At 35.9% G+C, this 23,159-nt stretch overlaps 1 protein-coding gene across 1 annotated transcript; it reads right to left on the bottom strand.

Annotated features, from left to right (window-relative positions):
* Positions 1-398: 398 nt before the first annotated feature.
* Positions 399-4,345, bottom strand: LOC113296276. The gene is made up of 4 exons (XM_026544588.1): positions 2,187-4,345; positions 1,818-2,090; positions 1,314-1,401; positions 399-1,211 (listed from the first exon to the last, which is right to left on the bottom strand). Exons 1-4 carry the CDS (start codon positions 4,343-4,345, stop codon positions 399-401), a joined length of 3,333 nt encoding a protein of 1,110 aa, XP_026400373.1.
* Positions 4,346-23,159: the final 18,814 nt, after the last annotated feature.

Genomic DNA, 23,159 nt, shown 5'->3' with positions numbered 1-23,159 from the left:
GACGTGTATGGAAAGTGGACGAAATCTCTCTTTTAAAAGAGAGATAAAATATCTTGCAAATCTCTCTCTTTTATTTTTGGAGAGAATATCGTATAAAATTTGTTTGTTGATTATAAAACTTAAAATGGGTCACACTAATAATAATAAGACTTTTAAAGTTTTTGCGGTACACTGTTCTGGTCAGTTTAAAATAAACGATGGGAAGGACTTGGACTTGGATGGCATTCTTCAGATTGGGCAAACGGGACAGTGGACCTATCCACCTGGACGTATCATTAAATTTAGTAAAACAAAAACCACCGGCGTTCAAGACTAACTCATAAAGTGTTAAAATGAAGAAAAAAAAAACTAAAATCTGCATATCATAAAGTGTCAAATTGAAAACAGTAGACCTATATTTAAATGTAGTAAAATAAAAACCACCTGCTTAAAAAAAACTCAAATGCCAAGAACACTGTGATCACTATATCACTGTCTTCACCATTCACCACTATCTCGTCGGCATCCAAAATGTCATTATTGTATTCATTCAATGTCTCATCATCTTCGTCATCTGTTTCAAACAAATCATCATTGGGATCGTTAATATTCACTTGTACCATCTCTGGTTGGACGTCATCTCTATCAAGTTCATTTTCTTCAACATCATCCCCTCCCTCAAACGTAGATAATACTGGAAAATCCCCACCTTGCTGATAGGCCTCGTCAATAGTCGCGCCCAGATCATCCACCTCCGGAACATCCCACAAGTGTCTATGTTCCATCTTATTAACAACTTTCCAGTTTGCGCCATTTTTATGATCATCAACATAAAATACCTGTTGTGCTTGTGACGCAAGAACGTACGGATCATCCTCATACCATAAGTTGCTCACATTTATGCTTGTTAAATCGTAATCCTTTCGAATTTTATTTCTATTCGGGCTCACGTCAAACCAGTCGCACTTAAACAGCACTATTCGATATCCATGTTGATATTCCAACTCAATAACATCACGCAAAGTGCCATAGAATTCATTTGCATTTCCCCCATGTTCTCCATCAACTAACAATCCACTATTCTGAGTTGTCCTTCGAGCTTCACGATCTTTAGAATGATATTTAACCCCATTAACATTACACGCTTTGTACGAGTTTACTCGGACATCAACTCCCCAAGCTAAAGTTTGCATTTCATCTGTGGCTTCTTTTTTGCTGTGCAGATCTTGTATCTGCGAAAAAAAATTTCGACAACAATATTATATACAAATTACGAAAGATGATATATACAGTGAGAAACTATCAGCAGTAATAACTCAGAAATCTGTACTCACATGTTTTCGAAACCATTCCGGAAACAGTGTTCTTTGCCTCCGTGATAGATTGACATTAGTTTCTTCTTTTAACTCGTTCTTATGTTTCCTGCATCAGAACCAAATCATAAGAAGAAAAAAACTGAACGTGTGTCATTCTAGAAAAAAAAAGAAAAAAAAAAGTATATTCAAGTATGCAAGTAAAAGTTGTCACACTTCACAGCTCTCCTACTTTATCAAGGTTAAGAGTGTAAGAAAAATAGAATTAACTTTGTACTAACTCTAAATGCAAATAGAGATGAAGTCTAGATGCAGGTAGCATACCACACAAACCGCGTCTCTTTTCATATTGATTCAATAAAGTTCAGGTTTTAAAAGAATCAGTGCAAAAAAAATGTGTAAGAAAAATCTGTAAATTTGTAGACTTTAGGACTGATAGGTCAATCACTGAAGAAATAGTACTTGATTAAAAATAGTACTTACTCCAAGTAAGGTTTGACTTCTTCGCAATTAGTGAAAACAAACCAATTAATTTTCTCCCTTTCAGCGACTGACAGTGGACGTACAGTTTTTGCATCAACAGGACGGGCACTTTGAGCAAAAACAGATATCTCTCCCTTCCGGTATCGGGGATCCCTTGATTTATCGTCATTTCGTTCTGGTCGAGTAAATTTGGTTTCAGTCCCACGAAAGTACATCGAGCAAAATGTCAAGCATTCTTTAAGAATATAGGCCTCTGCAATAGAACCCTCTGGCCGAGCTCTGTTTTTCACGTAACGCTTGAGCGTTCCCAAAAACCTGTCAGAATAATGGAAAATATAACACGAGTATTAGTGTTTAGAATTTATATAAATGTATGTGAATTAGGTTGAAAACCCAAACTAGTCCGTATACCTTTCGATAGGATACATCCAACTGTAGCCAACTGGTCCAACAAGTTTTGCCTCACGCGGCAAATGAACAGCCAGATGAACCATAACATCGAAAAAAGCTGGGGGAAATATTCTTTCCAGCTTACAGAGAATCAGAGGAATTCTCTTCTCCAACTCATCCAAGTGACTAACACTCAAAGTCTTTGCGCATAAATCATGAAAAAAATTGCAGAGCTCAATTAAGGGTGCACTTACCTCTCTGCGCAAATAAGGACGAATTGCAACAGGGAGAAGTCTCTGCAGCAAAACATGACAATCGTGGCTTTTAAGTCCAAATACTTTTCCGTCATTGACATGAGCATTTCTAGAGATGTTAGATGCATATCCATCAGGGAACTTCACTGATTTTAAAAACTGACATAACTTTTTTCTATCCTCAGGCTTTATAACATAACATGCAGGAGGCTTTATAAATTTGTCCCCTCTAGGTTTAAGATGCAGTTCTTTCCTAATATTCATGTCTGCAAGATCCAAACGAGCCTTCTCGGTATCTTTATTTTTCTTGTCGAGATTCAACAGAGTTCCGACAATGTTGTCACAAATATTCTTTTCTGTATGCATAACGTTGATCTTATGTCTAATTTTATGACTCTTCCAATACGGAAGCTCGTAAAATATACTCTTCTTTGTCCAGTTCCGCTCTTCTATACTGCGTTTTCTTTTCTTGCTTTGTTTACTCGGGTTCTTACCTGGATTACAGAACACAATATTTTCCATTTGAGCTAAAAGTTCATCACCTGTAAGCTCTTTCGGAGGACCCTTATGTTCGCGTGTCCCAGCATGACATTTCGAGTCTCTCCAACTATGACCAGGAGGCAAGTACCGACGATGACGAACATAACCTATCTTGCTCCTTAGTTTGATTGATGGTGCATCTTCGTTGCATACCGGGCAAGCTAAATATCCCTGTGTACTCCACCCTGACATTTTGGTATAAGCTGGGAAGTCGTTTATGGTCCACAATAAGGCAGCATGCATACGGAAATTTTCTTTTTTTTCTGAGGCGTCATATACTTCAACACCTTCTTCCCACAACTCCTTTAACTCATCTATCAAAGGCTGCAGATATACATCAATGTCTTTACCAGGTTCGTGTGGGCCAGGAATAAGCAACGTCATCAAGAAAAATGGCTCTTTCATACACTTCCAGGGAGGTAAGTTGTACGGTATAATTACCACTGGCCACGTGCTATGTGCATTGCTCATATTTCCAAATGGATTGAAACCATCAGTAGCAAGTCCCAACCTAACATTGTGCGGGTCCTTAGCAAACCATGGATACCGCTTATCAAAATCCTTCCACGCTTCCGCATCATCTGGATGTCTTAACAAATCCGGTGTTGTTTTATCGCGTTGGTCTTCATGCCACCTCATGTCAGCAGCTGTGTGTCTACTAGCAAACAACCTCATCAGTCTAGTCTTTAAGGGAAAATATCGCAATACCTTGTGCGGGATCTTAGTACCCTTCCCGTCATCGTGTTTGTACCTAGGAGCATTACATACTGGACAGTCCTCCCTATCTTTATGCTCTTTCCAAAATAAAGCACAGTCGTACTGACATGCATGAATTGCTTCATAACCCATTCCCAAGCCACCCAACAGTTTCTTAGCTTCATAATATGAAGATGGAATCCTATTCTCCTTCGGAAAAGCTTCTTTGAGAAACTCCAGTTGCATTTCAAATGCTTTATTGCTCATCTGGTCGAGTACCTTAATATGCATCAACTCTACGAGAAAAGTCAGCGCCGAAAAATCTTTACAACCAGGATACAACTCGTGCTCAGCTTCATCTAACAATTTAGCGAACTTTCCAGAATTTGATTCACCCAGACCTTCCGTTTCACCACCAGCAAAGGCTCCTTGACTATCATATGTATTTGGTAAGCGGACGTCATTCAGTATTTCAATAGTTGCCTCGTTTCTGTCTTCATTATCAGATCCTTCATTGGTTGCCATATCATCATCAAGACTAGATACAAACTTGTTTTGCGGAGGCATGGCTACTTCTCCATGATGTACCCATATTCTGTAACTAGCTGCAATGCCATATCGAGCCAAATGCACGGCAACATCTTCTAACGGATAGGCGGTCTTGCATTTATACAGTCTCTGCATGGACATCGACACTTGTCCGCTAGTATGCTGGCAAGGTGATCTCGTGCCATGCCGAGAAATGAATTGATGCCTGCCACATACGTAAGACTTGATCTATTACGCTCTTCCATCCAACTTTTGTCCATCCTGAATTCAAGAATAAAACTATATATATGCATTAGTACTGGAAAATAAAAAAACACTACCGCATATAAATAGCACTACAGGATTATTGTGATGGCTAAGAATAATAAATAATTGACAAGGAGTGTTGACAACTGTTGTATTTATACAAAACAATGAATCAATGTACTGTGATCTGTCGATAAGCTAAATCCACTTATCCCGAACATTTTAGTAAATGGCCAAAGTTGTACTAAAAGACAATGACGCAGGACAGTCGAAAACAACAGTCTAACTTCTTTGTATATAAGCATAACTCACGAAGCTCCTTGGAATATGATGAAGCTCTAACATGATTAAGTCAAGCCTTTGCAACAAAAAATCGAAACCATCATTAAAGAAAAATACTAAGATGGATCTCTGCAACATAAACCATGGGAAAACAAGCATTTGTTTGAACAAAACAGGACAACACCCAAAAATCAAACCACCTAAGAACTGAGATTAAACTGGTGGTTAGACAACAAACTCACCTCTACCATCTTTACAATAAATCTAATGTCTAGAAACACAATACAGGGAGAAAAAGCAAACAAAAAATTGAACTTTCTTTTTTGCTAGAAAAAAAAGCGAATCGATAATCCGGATGTTTTTAAATTAGCAATGATAGCTCAACTTAACAAGTTTGGTGTTAGGAATTAGGTCAAATAGAAACATGCAATTAACCAAAACCCAATTAGGTTAATTCAAATTTTAAATTTTAACCAAAACTAAACATGCAATTACATTGATAACAATATCAATTAGGGGATTTGTACCTTAGCTCGTTAATCCAAATCTCCAAGAACACCACACACAAATTTCTTCTCTTAGCTTTATCTTCAAACACCACCAATTACTGCTTATGAATAGAGGAAGGAAAAACAGCTTCCCAACCTTTAATTTGTCACCGGATACTATTGATTACTTCAATTCATAAGCACTCCTTTATAAACTGATCCATCATCGACATGCAAACTTGGGAAGAGTCTAATTAGAGAATAGAACTGTGATTCCTTTGTAATTGTTTCTTCTATTCCCGAGTAGTCTATTTAGAGAATGTTCTGATGAAATTACTTTCTTGCCCTCATGAATATCAAACCAAATGCCCGGTCCTCAAGGGTGGTTTCGTCATCGCAGTGTTGTCTTTAATTTTTTTTTCTTTTAATTTTCCTTATTCGGGTGTTGTTTATTTTCCAAGTTTTTGAGAATGTCTTTAATGAACAGACTGCCGTGCTAACCTCCTAGATCGCATGAAACTTCAGGGAACAAAGATGACCAGCTGAGCTATTGGCTCGCTTTTAAAAAATAGTTATTAATTAATAAAGATATAAAGTAATTTGCATATGAACGATTGTGAGCCTAGTAATATAATTATCACTATTAATATTTTTTTATTAATTTATTTTTAACTGTTATGTAGTTATGAAAGAGTAACTAGTTTGTTTGTTTTTTTCTTCTTTGTTTTTTGGTACACAAAAGATTTTTTTTTATTATTAGTAGTAAAGAATAACTAGTTTGTTTGTTTTTTATTCTTTTGGTTTTTGTTTTTTTGATACACAAAAGAAAATAGAAAAAATATATAAAAAGAACTAATTTAGGTGGTTTCAACCCAAAGAGAAACAATATCAGCTGGGAGCTAGTACTTGTCCACATATCTTGGACTTTCTGAGAGAAGGCATAATCCGTTAGGGAGTGGGATGCAATGTTGTCCGATTTTGGGACATGCTTACGATAGATCATACTATGCTTGAGCTAAATCTATCTGTTAGACACTTGACTACCAACTGACAATATCCTTCAATGATGATACGATGTAGAAAAATGGCTACATTGAAATATGTTGTTGGGACCATAAAATCTGAACAACTCTTGTTTACAAATATATTTGGGCCTTGCCGAACTCTATTTTGTCCTTGTAAACAAGGTTGTTCAGATGTAGAAAAGTGGCTACATCGAAATATGTTGTTGGGGCCATAAATTCTGTACAACTCTTGTTTACAGATATATTTGGGCCTTACCGGATAACGGAACTAAACCTAACGAAAATACACGGTTCCACTACCGTTACGTTAATAATGGATTATCCGTTAACTTATCGGTATCGGATATCTGTTTACCACTATGTCGGATGGTAGCAGTAACGGCTAACGGATTATCGATACCGGATGTCGGCTAATTGGTATCCACTGACAGGCCTAACAATGGATTGATGCACGGAGGAAAGGGAGTAGAAGTTGCAGGTTTTCAGTCGCCTGCAAATCGCACCCAAATCGCCGGACTTTCTCTCTCCATGGATATATCAAGCTGGGAACCCACACCTTTTTGAGTAATAATACATATTCTATGAAAAAGTGAATTACCAATTTTATAGTTGGCGTCATTTCTAACAAACAATTCCTCAAACGCTTTAGAAAAGTGACAGTGTCTTCACTTAGTTCACCTAAGGTAGTAAAGGCTAAAATTTGGAAGTCGTAACTATGCCTTGCACATAATTTTGATATTTATGCAACTTGCGTGATACAACAGCAGAAATGGCATGGCCGGGAGTGAAAGAGCGAGTTTTAGCACTTGTAAATGGAGAGACCCATGTGACGTCGAAGCAAACATCTTTACCATCTATCCAATTATAAACCAAAACGTCCGCTGGTTTTGTAGATTTAGAATTGTTGGTAAGGAAGCCCAAAGAAGCTTCTATCAGATTAGAGAAGAGAATATAGTACAATCAACCACCTAAACTAGAAGCTCCGGTAAATAATTGATATTATAATTTATGAAAATTGAGGAATTTTCAATTGCATGGAAACCTTGAAAGAGTTAAACCCAACAAAATTTCGTCCGAGATTACAGACGATATTGAACAATTCCGGTGATGTTCCCGGTAAGTTTCCGTCTCGGCGAGAATGTAGATATCATCTCCCCTTATGCCGAAACCGGAAATATCGCCGAGATTCCGGACGTCTCGGCCGAAATCGACTACACTGATTGAAAGCACTGTTAAGAAATTAAAGTGGGTTCAATTTTGTAATGTTGTTCCCTATTACTTAAAATATGAGCACTGTTACTAGTGAAAAATTAATTTATGCAATAAAAAACTAATTTATGCTTTATTTGTAGCCTATACACGTGAAAAAGAGGTACACCACCGCCTAGTTAGTAAGTTCGCGAATTATACTCGTATAATTCGCGAATCCGTCCGTATCGACCGAACCCGTACGTATCAGCCGTATAACTGAAACCCCGACTTAGATTCGCGAATTTCCAGCTAAAAACGAATTATACGCGTATTTATGAATTACCGAATCATACGACTTGTATAATACTTTGCCACATCATCACTAAATTATCATTCTTTATTATATTTTTGACTTTTAAAATTTTACATACATCAATCTGACTCCAATACCACCAACATACATGTTATTTGCTGATTGTAATTCATATATCATATATATAGTTTATGTCAACTATTAAATTACTGTATCGAAGAAAGAGATTATATTAAAAATGACTTTTTAACAGGTTAATATATGCAGAATTTTGTACGCCGGATTCATATCTGTAAAACGAATTATACATGTACGTATGTCGTTCCGTATTACTGCCGAATCACGAATCGTTGACCGAATTTGAATTTTACAAATCCGTATAATACTCGTACATATGTCGTTCCGAACGTTCCCGTACCCCGAATTGCTAACTAGGCACCGTTCAACAAAAAAAAAAGTACACGCGTAACATCCCACGAGTAAAGAAAGGGACGTGCTTGTCTCTAATTGGCTGTCATGGAGGTGTGTCTGATTGTATAAGGTATGTGCGACTTTCTTGAGATACTTTTCCATGGATATCTTCGTTTACTCAGTTCTTTCCTTTCTTCCATCTTCCCAAACCATAAGATTTTTTCCAGATTGGGAATAAAATCTTCCATATTAAGAATCTTCCTATGCTATAGATTTCGCTAATAATCTCCGATTAAAACTGAGAAAAATCATCTCCCGCTGTCGATTTCATACATACTCCCTCCAAAATAAATCTAGGTAACGATTCTCGTAAATCAAGCAACAAATTTGCGAGGAAAATTGAGGTTTTAGTTCTTTTGGCGGGATGTTTCGCGCTAATTGTTTTTTAGGTTTCAAATTTCATCCAAAATTCAGGCTATATAAACCCTAAGGCATCGATGGAACATTTACATCTCATCTTCTCAGAAATTTATCTCAAATTAAATCTAGGTATATTATATTTTTTCTTTTACATTAGATTTTTACATTTTTCCTTGAATCTTATTTTTTTGGTACTTCGATTGTGAGAAATAAAATCAATTCAATGCTAATATGTGATTATGGTTGTTGATGGGTTCATCTTCCATGGAATTAAATCAATTCCAATTCTTTGTTTTTGGGTATGGTTGTTGATGGGTTCCTCTTCCATGGAATCAAGTCAATTCCAATTACTTACATCTGTTTTTTTGTTTTTGAGTACGGTTGTTGTTATGTTCCTAATCCATGGATTCAAATAAATCCCAATTACTCACATATGTAATTACCTAAGAAGATGTTGCTTGTTATGATGTTCCTAATGGTACTTGTAAGTAGGAAGGAAGGATTCAATATGGTCACTATAAACTGTAGCATTATACTTTCTTGTCTACTTTTATTAATCAACAATTAGGTTAAATCTTTAAGCTAAACTAGCTGAGAGGCAGCACTACTACGGGATAGTGCATCTTGGTGGATTGCCTTGGCCATTTTTCATGTTGCTATATTTTTATTTCCACAAGAATGTTTAGACTTTGATAATCTTGAAGCATCCTTGGTTTTTTATTTTACTTACACTTCTATACTTTTCTTTTCAGTTTGTTCTATTACAAATGGCGCCCCAAATCACTGCTTCCACGGGTATGAAAAATCACAAATATTGTTGAAATATTAAATACTGTTGTTATGTTATGTTTGTTTGTTTTGTGAGTATTCAATATTGAAATTTTCAACATGTTTTGTTTTTTTGTTTCAAGAATCAACTTCCAAAAAACGAAACACAAGGGGGATAAGTCGGGGAGTCGGGCTTGAGAGACTACTAGCGATGACGACGGATCGAAAATTGCCCGTGAAGTTTAAAGAGTCTGCAGGTGAGGCGGTGTGCTTCAACCGAAGCAAACTGGCCACAGAATCTGGGGTCATTGTCAGGTCTTTTGCTCCCTTGGAATACAAATCATGGATTAAAATTCCATTGCATGACAGAGAAGCCTTAATGAAAAGGGTTAAGGTATGTTTAATAGTGTACAATATTATACTTGTAAACTACGGGTTGACTTGAGATCCTAACTTCTATCTTGTTGCAGGACAAGTTCTGGGTGGACCTCAACGTCCCCTTTATCTGGGATTACCTACACCGATCAATGGGAAAGAAGTATAACAGTCATAGGAGTTTGATGTGCTCCTATTTCAAGAGTTTGGTCGATTCCTCTCATTCCATCGAACAAATAAAAGCTAAGCCATACAAAGATGTGCCCCATGATAAGTGGGAGTGGCTTTGCAACCACTTCTCTTCACCTGAATTTAAGGTATTACACTGATTTAGATTTGGTGGCTATAAAATTGCTTTACTAATGTATGTACTGATAATTTAAATAAAATTGCAGAAACGGTCGTTAGCTGGATCCAAAAATAGGGAAAAGGTTCAGTACAACCATTGCAGTTGCTCCATGGCATTTGTTGTGCGTCATGAGCAGGTACTCATTTGTACTACTAACTACCTATTGTAACACATGAAATTGCTGATTTTTTTTTGATCTTATTCTTCATGAAACAGAGTGTGGAATCGGAAAATCACTCCCCTATACAAGTGTTCCATGACACACACACTCGCGTGATTAATAAAACGACTAACAATCGAATCTGGCTGAGCGACAAGGCACGCAGCCAATATGTAAGTTATCATCATGTGAATAAAGGTGTCAAATGTTAAGTTACACTGTTGTTTTTTTCATCTGGAACTATATCCTTGCATCATCCATGAAACATAAATGTCTTTTTTCCGGGATCTGTTTAGCGTGCCTCTGTATCTAAATCTGTATATTTAGGTTCTTCTTATTACTTACACATGATCTTTGTGTAGGATCAAATGATCGCTATCAGAGAACAAAGCATGGAAGAAGGATCGGAACCTAGAGATGAAGACGACATCTGTGCTGAGGTCATGGGGAAGAAAAAAGCAAGAAGACGTGTAGCTGTTATGCAGTCGAATCAAGAAACTGAAGAACTGCGTGAAAAATTCCGAAGACAAGAAGAATAAATTCGGAAAATGAAAGAAGATCAGGCATTATTCCAACAGGATGTGCTGAATCGTTTAGGTATGAATGTCACAGTTACAGACACTCATGATCAGTAGTCTAAGTTGAATTTGGTTTTACTGTTTTAGTTTGTCACTTACGAGACTCATGCTCAACAGTCTAAATTTTGGTTTCGTTCCTGCTTTGTATTACCTTCATTTGATGAGAAATAAAATTAATCTTTTAGATTCTCTAAGTTTTCAATCTTCTTCTCTATATCATATCAGTCAATTATGTGGTTATTAGCTTTGATTTTTTTAAGTCTTGGGAAGCCATATGCTGATGCAGGTAAGTTTCTCATTAGTTTTCATGTGCTTTTAGATTCATGATACACAGTCTCTTTCCCTCTCCCTCAAATTCTAACAAGTTATCTTTTTTGATTGCAGATTGAAAATGATTATGGAACTATCGATAAGGCTAACAGGCTGCTGCTAAATCTTCAGGCCTGTGAAGCAGCATTGATAGCAACTGATTCTAAGGAAATTAAGCTTGGTGTCAACTTACAGATAACACTTTATCCCAAAATTGTCAAACTTGGATTGGTTTTTTTCTTAACTGTTTTAGTAATGATGATTACAGAAACTTGGGTTACTAACTATATGGGTTTTTGACAAGCATTGGTCTGGGTGAAATTCAGAAATTTAGAGAATGGGTAGTGGCCGGACTTGGTAATGGCTTGAATTTTGAAACTAGATTTGGTGTTGGATTGGGTCGCAAGTACCCTATTGGCTCGGTCCAGATGGGATACTTTTGCACCACCTATAGAAGTATCAGTGTAGAAAAACATAACTCTCATTTTGTGCATTTTTCTTATGCCAATTACCTTGAACTTTTCTCAGAATGTTCTCAAATATTAGTTGTCTTCTCTTTGTTGGTTTTGTTCTTAATGCATGGGTTCTTAGTGACACGGTTATTGTGAAAGTTAAAACTCATTCCTCTGTCTTAGCCAAAATAAAACAGTAATAAGATAAAATAAAGGTTACCTCCATTATGATATGGATGATAATTCTTGCAGGAAAGTTGCATCTGTGTTTCTGCCCATGATGATGGAGCCGAGCTGCGCAAGCTTCATTGCTGACACCATTTTCATTATGCCTACATTATAGTCATGTTGTTATTACAGTGAGTATTATGTATCAGTGTTTTTTTTTTTGAAGTTGAAGCAGCTAGGTCTACTGTGGACTCTTCACATGCTGCAGCAGTCAAACAAGTACATCATCTGGTTAGTTTAATTTCTCCTGTGGTAAACACTATTTTTTTGTTATCGCCATCCCTCTCCTTAACCATTTGGTCCAGATTGATACATATTGGACTTAAGATGGAAACTGATGTAACGATCAATAACATGCCAACTAAAAAATTCAGTGTTGATAATAGTCAACATGTGGACCACTACCTGTGTAGGATTTTGAATTCTTGCTGATGCAAGTATAAAACAAAGGATCGGACAATAGTTCAAAGCTGTAAGAGCCAGTTCCTTTGAGGATAATAGTTCAAAGCTGCAAGACCCAGTAGGTAGTCATCTTTGAGGATAAATATGTTACTAGAAACATGTGTTTTAATATGGGAACTGAAGTTAGTCCTGTCAGTTCTGTACATGGTTGTGACAGTGATAAGGATGCTTAGAATTTTTCTCGAGATAATATTTTTTTTGTATCTTGACAGGAAATTTGAATGGAAGATTTTACAATTCATGGGTCTTTTGCATCTCTTGGTAATCAGTGGCATGACAACAGTCGTGAAGTTCAAGCTTCTGTTAATGAAAATGATTATGGAACTATCGATGAGGTTTACAGACTGTTGCTAAATCTTACAGGTCTGTGAAGAAGCATTGATATCAACTGATTCTAAGGAAATTAAGCTTGGTAATAACTTATGGTTTCAAAACTGACTTTTAAACTGTAATGTACAAAACTGGTTTGATTACAGGTTTTGTGGATCTATCTTTTAAACTATAGCTTGAAAATCTTTATTTTCTCTTAACAGAGACTTAAAAGGCTTAAAATCCAGTAGGGAGCAATGATCAGATACAATCATCAGATTTGCGTCACTAGAAGTCAGCGATTATTCTGTAAAGGGTCATAGTTTGAGTCGCTGAATATTCGGATTTGCAGACCACAATTTGTCTTGCCACTAACAAAGTTTTAACGGAAAAATTTCAGATTTGATTCGTATTCATTTAGATGATGAATTAATTTTTATCTGCATAAATAGGTATAGGAACAAAAGTCACACGTCGCCAGCAATAGTTTTTCGGATGAATTAAATTTTGTCTGCAAAAATAGATATAGGGATAAAAGTTACACGTTGTCATCAATACTTTTTTGGAGACCAACATTTTTTCTGTCAGTATAAAACATTCCATTTGCGACAACAATTTGTTTGGATACTAATAGTTCTAACGGCAAAATCCTTATTTGACGGGCATTCATTTCGACAACAAACTAATTTTGTCGGTGTAAGATACATTCAGGGACAAAAGTCTTGGATTGTTAGCAATAATATGTTTGGAGACTATAATTTTTCTTCGTCGCTAGAAACCAATTTCTTGACCGAAATAATTCGTCACAAAGAAGTATTTAGAGACGGAGACAGAATTGGTCACTATATTTGGTCACAAAAGAAATATTTAGAGACAGAGATAAAATTGGTCACCAGCAAGTTGTCACAAAAATTTTCAGTGACAACTTTTAAGACAAAATTTACCTTTTGTCGCGTAAAAATATATATGGTGACCAAAAAAATATTCCTCCCTAAACACTAGATTTGTAGACAAAATTTTATTGGTCACATAAAATTTTGTGTTTTGTTGTAGTGTGTGGTTCACGGACTGATGAACAGGGAGAGAAGAACGTGCATTTGTCATTAGCAATGGTGAAGATTAAAAAGATTGATAAAGAAGATCAGTTAGGACGAGAACGAGAGTTGTTGCTTCCATTAATGGAAGAGATGTTGATGTGCTCGGTGATGGTCATGATAGATTATAGTTTGTGTTGGTGGTTCGAGATGATGGTGGCAGTGATGACGCTGTGGTGTTGGATGCCATAAACTGATCGTAATGATCACGAAAAAGAGAATAAAGCTGCAGATGATTTGCAGCGATGGAAAGAATGGGAACTGTCATTGATCGATGAAAGAGTGTTGTCAATGGGATAGTTCAAGTTTGTGCTGGGCAGCGATGAGACAGAGATATGGTGAAGAACGGGACCATGTGAAGATGGCTCGAGTTAGGAGTTGGCTGCATATTAATCGAGTTAGATACAGAGACAGATGTGGTACGAGTCTGCTGGTGTGGTTCTCGTTGCATTGGGTAGCTTAACCGGAAAATCAGCTCAAGATAGATAAGCTTTCTTCCGGCGATTGTTTGATGCAGTAATCGGTTACTTTGGAGTTTGAAACGGTTTAGGAATTTGGGTCATCGTTGGATTGAAGACTTGAGCGACAATTCAGTCAGGGAAGTTTTGGATTGATATTGCAGCTGGAAAACAGCCACCGACTAGTGTTTTTGCCGTCGATTTTCAAGATGAACGGTGGTGGATTGATACGAGATAAGGGCTTAGGTCGGTTTAATAGTCTTGGATGTTTATCAGATTTGAATTTCCAGGGAAAAAAAGCTATAAATAGAGGGTCGAATAACCCTCAGAAGGCATCTCCTCACCCCAGTTTTCTGCACCCAACCTGTTCGACAAAACTACTAAAAGAATAGCAGAAACTTATGCAGCAGCCGTAGCTAAAGATCCCCAGCAACTATAGCGGCAGCAGCGGTTAAAACCCTTCTGCGACTACTGTAGTTTGATTTCTTATCTTTTCTCTACTTTGATTGCTAAAAATTATGAGTAGCTAATTCTTTTAATTGGTTAGGGATGTAACCTAAAATCACAAACATGTTATTTGATTAATGCATTGATTTTTCATTCACCTTCTTATTTATCGTTCAAGTTTTACTAAGTATAATAATTATATGATTTTGTTCATGTAATATAGTGAGTTGTTTTGCATGTTTAAGTCGCGAATTAAATATCATAATAACTTATCTATCACTAATTAGAAGTCTTAGGTAATTTTATCAAGATTCTAACAATTAGTAGTAATTTGTGATCACTAGCGGTGTGAATCATGAAGGAAGTCACAAGTAAAACTTGGCCTAGGTTGAATATATCACGATTGTGTTTGTATTGCCTATAAATAACCTGTCTCATAGATTTTAAAGCTTTCCTCGAGTTGAATCTTCTAGCGATAAGCATTAGGTTATTTGTTGGAAAAGAGTTCATATAATTGTGATTGCATTATTTGTTGATTTGTGGAGACATAACGAAGTATACACACCAATTGGGGATACTTTAGGGTTATTGGTGAATGAGTGTGTGAATGATGCTTGATTGATTAACGTGTATGGTGATGGATGGCGAATTCCTTAACCATCTTTTCCCTCTGATATTTTCTTAAACACTTTCAACTTTTGTTTTTAATTTAAATTATTTTTAAAACAACAAAATTCCCCCCAATTTACTTAAGTTTTCAAATACGAATAACAACCCATATCTCCCTGTGGAACGAATCTATTCTTATAACTATACTATTATTTATAATTGTGAAGTGAAAGAACTTAAATTATTTTTGCGTCGGCTGACAACCGACCACATATACACACATTTTTATCTTCCAGCTACAAATATATTTCATTTTTAAGATCTCGTTCTTTTCTTTATGCATAAACTTGTATTTGTTTATGCCTTATATATATATATATATGTATGTTAGAAGTGTGTTATACCCCTGGCTGCTCGGTAGTGATAATCCACCAAAGAAGGATGGCACCCCAAGAATGCATCACATGGTATCTGTGCCGGCACAAAACTATGGCATACCAAGATATCTACACCAGAAAATTAAATGTAAAGGTATACCTGAATGCATCTACACCAGATAACTGAACATAAAGAAATACCTGAATGCTAAATGTGAGGACTAAGATATAGGCCAATCGAAACACTGAAATGATCCCTATACTCAAAAGAAATAGGACCAAACATAAGAATTAAATAAATAGTGTCTATCCAAACTAAAGCTTTCAGTGCTCCCACTGCTCGAGTCATAAACTAATTAAGCTTGGGGTTTACCAAAACTTAACGGATTTTAGTATTTGCTAGTAGTCATGACTGTTATTATATCTACCTTAACCAAATTTCGTTCCCACCATAGAATAAAGAATATTACAGAAAATTCCATAATTTTACTTTGTAAGCTTCTGTAAGACCTAGAAATTTCCTTACCACTACCTCACAATTTTCATACTTCATTCCATCTGCACATCCATGTACTATCACCTCCAATATCGACAGCAAAGAGAGAAAGAAATCAATGACCCTCACTGCAGAATCAGTAGGAAACTTAAACATGAGAATTAGGGTTTAACATTATTCAGCAATAATGGTGTAAAACCATACCTCAAATTTGATTTAAGACTAAGATTTACAGAGATTCACGAAGAATAATCTTAGGGTTAATGCTAACTTCTGAAAATCAAATAAAACAAAAAATTCAATAAAGTATACTGATTTTACCTGGTATGTTCTCCATATGACAAAGGATACAACCAGAGACCTGCTTTCATGCACTGTAATAAAAAACAAACAAAAATACAAACGTCAGAAATTACAACAGTTTTTTGCGAACATCATGCAGAAATTTGATCTCTTAACTAATGAAGCTTGTAGCTTGGATTAATTATCAGAACCAATTTTTCAATGATCGAAACCTAACTTCAAATTTCAGCAAGGAAAACTTAGATTCATCAACAATCTAAGTATTATCTTTACCCTTGACTGAGATGAATGCTACACAATGTAATCATGAACTATTTCATAACTCGAACTATCTCATACCCTGCGAACCGAAAAAATAATTGTCAATCTATTAAGTGAAGTAAATGACATATACCTCAATTAGGTACCTCAATTAGCCTTTTAGATATAACTCATCTTTTAGATATACCTCATAATGTGCTAATTGTAGTGCCACTTTTAGATATCTCTCTTGAACCTTATGATCTTACAATGTTACTAATACAAAGCTAAAATTATTAGAGCATCCAGATCAAAGCTCGTCTATTACAGGATTCATAACAAAGTCTCGTTATATCCTCCCTGCATGCACAACCCAATGAGTCCAGTTCAATGAGTCTCGTTATTTATCACGACAAATAATTGTTAGGCCTCATGATTTAAGTCAGTGTTGAAAACCAAACTGAGAAGTTGTTTGTTTTTTAATATCCAGGCGTTCAAATTAGTCTACAGATAAAGATAATAACCAAAACCGAACCATTCTTCAAAATAACAAAGACATGCGATGTCTTCATATCCCTGCAATGTAAAAATAAGTTTTTACAAACACTATTGGATTGATATGAACAAAAAAAGAAGGAAACATGGCGGGATTTATTACTACTTAGATTCTTCTCAGTTCTGTGAACCTGACTTATGAGCAAAGATCCCTTCATTAAAAATCATGTTTATACAAATACGAAATCAAAAATATTATGAATAACAAATTATAAAAACCCATATCTAAGGATTCAAAGAAGAATTAATCCTAACCTCTGGAGCTGAGAATGGGGAACATTCAGGAAGAAAAGCAAAGGGTTAGACTTAGGCTTTACCTGTCATGTATTGTATTCAATACGAACAGAGCACATGAAAGATGTGGAATAAAGAGAGAATAAAGGAAGCGGCTGGAAAAAAGAAGTTAGGGTTTTGAATTTCTTGAAGAGGTGCAGACCAAAGAAAATAACGAAAGGCTTAACCCCTATACCAATCGCGTATCGCCAAGTGTCCTCACCAGGTTTAACGTGAGAACTCTTCTCTCAATCCTCGTGAAAACTCAATTCTCTTCTCTTATTGATCGCGGCCCTCTCCTCTCATTGCTCGCGGCCCTCTTCCCTCATTGATCATGGCCCTCTTCCCTCGTTGAGCGGTGATGCTCACCATTCAACGTGGGGCTCCAATGAGTTAGGTTTTTAAAGGAGCTAGATTGACGAACACTTTGGACTCTCTTCCACACTTTCAGTTCATTATTCGTTTGTCTTATTTTGTTTTTTTTTGTAGTTGATGGAGCCTCCACCTCCTCCACAATTCTTCACAATCTAACCCTGTTTTGTTAGTCCAAGTAGATTATTTTCATATATGCTATTGTTTCACATTTTATATTAATGAGTAAATATCAGTAAATTTCAGAAGATACGGTGCCAGTTTTAATCATGATTGAAACTAAAGTAATTGAAGCTATTAATGGTGGCATTTTTTTACCAATCATGATTTTTTTTTATGCGTACTGTAACCTTAATTTATTTATTTGCATACCTCGTTTTCTGAACAAGATTGTGTCGTACGTCGTCCATTGGACCTCATTTTTATATTTATCAATAACTTTCTAGATTTATAAAGGATAAAAGTTATGCAGAAAATTCCATCAAAAGAAGAAAGAAAGTTATGCAGAAAATAATTGATCTTACCAGTTCTAGTTAATTGCCAGGAACCATTTACATGTCTGCCTTTTTTATGGCATATCATGAGACAAATGTATGACAAACTCATTGAGTTGTAGATCACAAATAATTACTTCATACTATAGTGGAAAAATGGTGATATGAATCGATCTTTAAATTCTTACTCAGACGGTATGACGACAGTTCAGTTGCTCTATACAACTTGACACAAGTTGAAGGTTCAAAACACCCTTATAGAAACACCTGTGAGACCAAAAAAAAAAAAAATCAGTCTAGGGACTACGGTACAATATAGGGTATATGGTACGAGTGGGACGAGATAATTAAGGAAGGCTTAACGTTTCTTTTTTTATCTCTATGAAAATCTTTTGATTCTAAAACTTTAGGAAATCTGAATTTGGAATGTTAAAAGCGAACACATGGCAGAAATTATTGGCGGGCGCAAAGGTGTAGGGAATTTTTGGTGTAGACGATCCGGAGCCAATAATTGCATGGAAAAGTAAATCTAATTGTTATTGGATTTTATTTTATTTTTGAGAAGATTATTGGATGATTAATAATGAGTTAGGGTTTGGGTTTTCTTAAAAATTAGGGGTACTTGCAGTTGCAGAGAGAAAATAGTTTTCATTCAAACGTTTTTCCTTAAAAATTTCTATCAAGCCAAATAAAAAATTAACTCAACTAAACTGCCACGTAAGCAACAATGAGAGTCATTAGATGTAGAAAATCTAACGCTGGATGCTATTTGTCAGAATGTTTTGTTGCACGATCCCCATCCTTTTACAATATTGATTCTTTTCCTTGTCATCTTTTTGTTCAATTGATTCACATTAATTTCAATTTTTTTCGTTTTCTTATTTAACTTTTTTTTTTTTTTTTGTGATTGTTTTTTGTTCTATTTTTTTAGTTAATTCTTTTTATTTTTGCAAAGTTTTTCTATTATAAAATAATAATTATTTTCTATTTTCTTGTTTCTTAAGAAATTAAATATTTTTTAATATATTTTCTTTCATTTATTTATTTAATAGAACTAGCCCTTAACCAGTGCCGTAACGGCACGGGGTCTGATGTTGGTTCACTTTTAATATCGTATAAAATGAGTCCCGAATACTTATCAACTCCTTCTGGTCCTATGTACGTTAAATCTGGCTTGGTGATAGATATTGTAGGGATATCCCCTGTTTTGTTTTCTCTGTTTTATCGGGTAAACAACTAATGTTGTTAGCACACTTCATTAAATCAGAAATGCTTTCTAAAATGATACACGTTGTTGACATATAAAATTCAGAAAAATATATACTATAAATAATTTTAAAGGGAGTTTGTACGCGTTTAATATCTTAAATTAAGAAAATGAGTTGACTTCTGTAATTTTCTATTTTCTTCCCCCATTTTTGATTTTAAAAATCTGTACATAATCTGTACTTTTTCGGACCTTTTATTTACTTATTGGAATATATGCTATGGAAATTTTATTTCTGGAAATATATCTCTTGATTTGTGATACCATATATATACTCTTATGTTGCGAAGTCTCTTTGGCAGATAAGTGGATATGGTCACCTCCAGAATCGTCAGCTTCCTTGGAAGCCATTTGCCGTAACCATTGCACGACTTTTTATGGTCGAGGAGTATGCGGCTTAATCACAATATGTATTCTTTTGGTGAGAAAGAAATTTCAAAACCGACTAATATGTAATTGGGGAGGAAAGATCGAATTTCCCTTATTGTCATGCATCTTTCAATGATCGAGTACATCTTTTTTGTTCCTGAGATGATTTGTAAGACCATATACTTACCTTGCAAAGTCGCTCGTACAATCCGGTCATCTCTTACACCTGCCAATAGGTGCCCATTGTCGCCTCTAGAATCGTCAACCTCTTTGGTAGGCGTATGGCATAACAATCTTCTGTCTTTTCAATGTGGAGCAGTCTGGTGACCAATTGGTACAGTCTCGCTTCATTTAATTTATACTACCTCTAGTATTTTTGTACACTCAGAAAGAAAAAAATTATAAATAACCTGATCTGCCAGCATTCGTGATGGTCATCGCAATGACAGTGTTTGATTTTTCATTTTTTTTACCGCATATCAATCCGGAGAAATGCTATCAATAAGAAGAGAAAAACACATAGACGTTATAACCTATTCAAGAAAACCGAACAATTGTAGAGTAAAACACATAAATCAGGGTGCATTATCCGAAACCATAACATTTGTTGGCGTCTTTGATTATATTTTTTTTTGATAAAAGTGGAATCTTATTGATTTAATTTTTGCCAAAAGTGAAATCATCTGCTTAGGAAGTTGAAATACGTTAGCTTGGTGATGCCAGTGTCAGAAAATTTCCTTCAAAACCACTATGGATTCAGATCAAGATTGGGAACATAAATTAGATTATGATATCAAAACGGTTACACATGGGATAAATCATATCCACCAATGCCACTGTAGATCATGACTAAAGGGACTAATACTGAAATGCAAAAAAAAAAAAGAGGAGATTACACGTCAACAAAATGCAGTAAGGGAAACACAACTGAATAAAATGCAGAAAGGAAAACACATCAAAAAAATATACAGATATACAAAGAAACCTAATATAATATTCCCAAGTATTCTATTATTTGGTGCAAGGCTTCGCAATGTTTAATCTTCGGCAATGGTAGATGCCGAGAAACCTTCGGGCATCTTCTGAAGGCAGGATTTCTTGTGAGGTGGATTATTGTTGGCCACAGTCTCATCTTCAGCGCGTATGATTCCAATATTCTGGGCATATATGGTTGGAGTGGTGCTACAGGGAGCGAAGGCAAGCTTGGGGTATCAAGATTTCTACGATATAAGATTTTGGGTACCTGTACAAAACGATTGAGCACCCACGATGACTCATCCATCTCCCTAAAACCTAACGCACACGTGCAGCAAATGTGTGTGGTCTGGATAAACATGACCATCGATTTATCTTTCCTCAAGATAAATCTGGACCACCACTAACACTGACAAAGTTAGCCAAATTATGTTTTTTTGTATTAAAATAAAATATATTATATTCAATATAAAAGAGAATATAACAACAACAAAAAATAGAAAAAATTAATTGAAGACTTAAGTTTGTTCACTCTAATCTTTATACATGATGTTTGTGATTAAAAATTGAAAGCACGCCCAGCTGCGGGGGGTGGCAACATTGGTATCAGGTGATTTTGTTGTGGTGGCGTGTGACAACCTGGATTTTCGGACTTCTATCGGACACAGGTTCGACCTTGTGGGTCGGGTCCCATCCAACTAGCAAGTCCAAAATTCCAGACCGCCACTCGTGTAGGACCAGATTTTTCGTTTTAAAAGATTTCAATAATTAAAATCAATAATTCAAGCTCAATTAAATTTACTAAATGAAATGTAATAATACTTTTAAAATTACAAAACTTTCAGATAATAATTACAAAATCAAAAGTATCAAATTAAAACAAAATAACGCTTCGATTAAATTTAGAACGCGATACCCAAATCTCCGTGATATATAATAATTTCTCGTCAAGTAGTCTTTCTTCGTTCTATATCTGAGAACTCCCACGCCTCGAGGCAAAGTACATTGTGGTGCCGGTAAGCGTGGAACCAAAAATGCTAAGTATGGAGGTGGGTCATTACCGGGTGTTGTCATCCAAGATAGTGTCAATAGAGATAATGTTGAAAACGTAAGCCAACAAGTTAATGAAGAGATTGTGGAAGAGATGGGCAGTCAAGAACATAATCAAGGTGGAGAAGATGAACCAGTTCAAGGAGGAGGAAATGAGGGTGGCGATGATGAGGGTGAAAAAGATGAGGAAGATGGAGACAAGGATGGAGATAAGGATGATGATGGATCAGAGGAGGACTCAGATGAAGAAGAAGAAGAGGAACAAGCAGACACAGTGGTAAAGAGACCTAGAAAGACGCCTAAAAAGCCTTGTGCTAGATATTCATACATTCCTCATAAGGATTTATGTTTGCCGCCAAAGAATCCAACATATGGTACTCCAAGAGATGGCGGGGAGGTATTGACGGGATACAAAAACTCATGGGCTGCCAAGATCTTTGCGACAAAGGTATGGTTAAATCTTAACCATCAAGATTTAGATTTCCCAGTCATTTTATTATATTTTGACATATATTGTTCTTTTCTATATATATTAGTATATAAGATATGATGTTGTTTTTTTAGGATCATAAAAATGTTTTTCGTGTTTTGAAACGTCAAAGGAACAAGGTATGGAATATAGAAAATGAGTGTGATGAGGTCCGCTTGGCGGTATTTGATTGTGTACTATGGAATGGGATACAACATGCGCACCAAAAATTTGATGCTGTCATTGTTACTGCATTTGCCAAGAGGGCTTATCCAGAAACGGATACTTTTCATCTACCTAGTGGTGAGATGGCAATAACTCCGGATGATTGTTTTAGAATCACAGCCCTACCAATTACAGGAACAAGTGTTCGAGATGGCTACGATCCCTCGATGAGTTATGAAGTTCTTGAAAAACTAGTCGAAAGGTGTCTAGGATGGAGCGATAAAAAGGCACAATGTGAGTTTAGGCGAGATAACAAAGAGCCTAAGGAAGGTGATGAGTATAATGAGTTTGAGGAAGACCGTACGTACAAGAAGAAGTTTAAAAAGATCAAGATCAAAACCTTGTTTGATGAGTTTTCAGGGACGAAATATTTGGTTGCTCAAGGAAAGTTGGTGATGACAGAGGAGAAGACTAAGCACCATGTGACTGCTTATTTGTTATATCAACTTGGAACCATCTTTGCCCTTGCCTTTATCCGGTTCTTGAATATTTTCCGAAGTATGCGGAAAAACGATT

Source organism: Papaver somniferum, chromosome 7, assembly GCF_003573695.1.
Source record: "Papaver somniferum cultivar HN1 chromosome 7, ASM357369v1, whole genome shotgun sequence".
Lineage (NCBI taxonomy): Eukaryota > Viridiplantae > Streptophyta > Magnoliopsida > Ranunculales > Papaveraceae > Papaver > Papaver somniferum.
The sequence above is the reverse complement of the archived record's forward strand: the minus strand, read 5'-3'. Positions and strand labels throughout refer to the sequence as shown.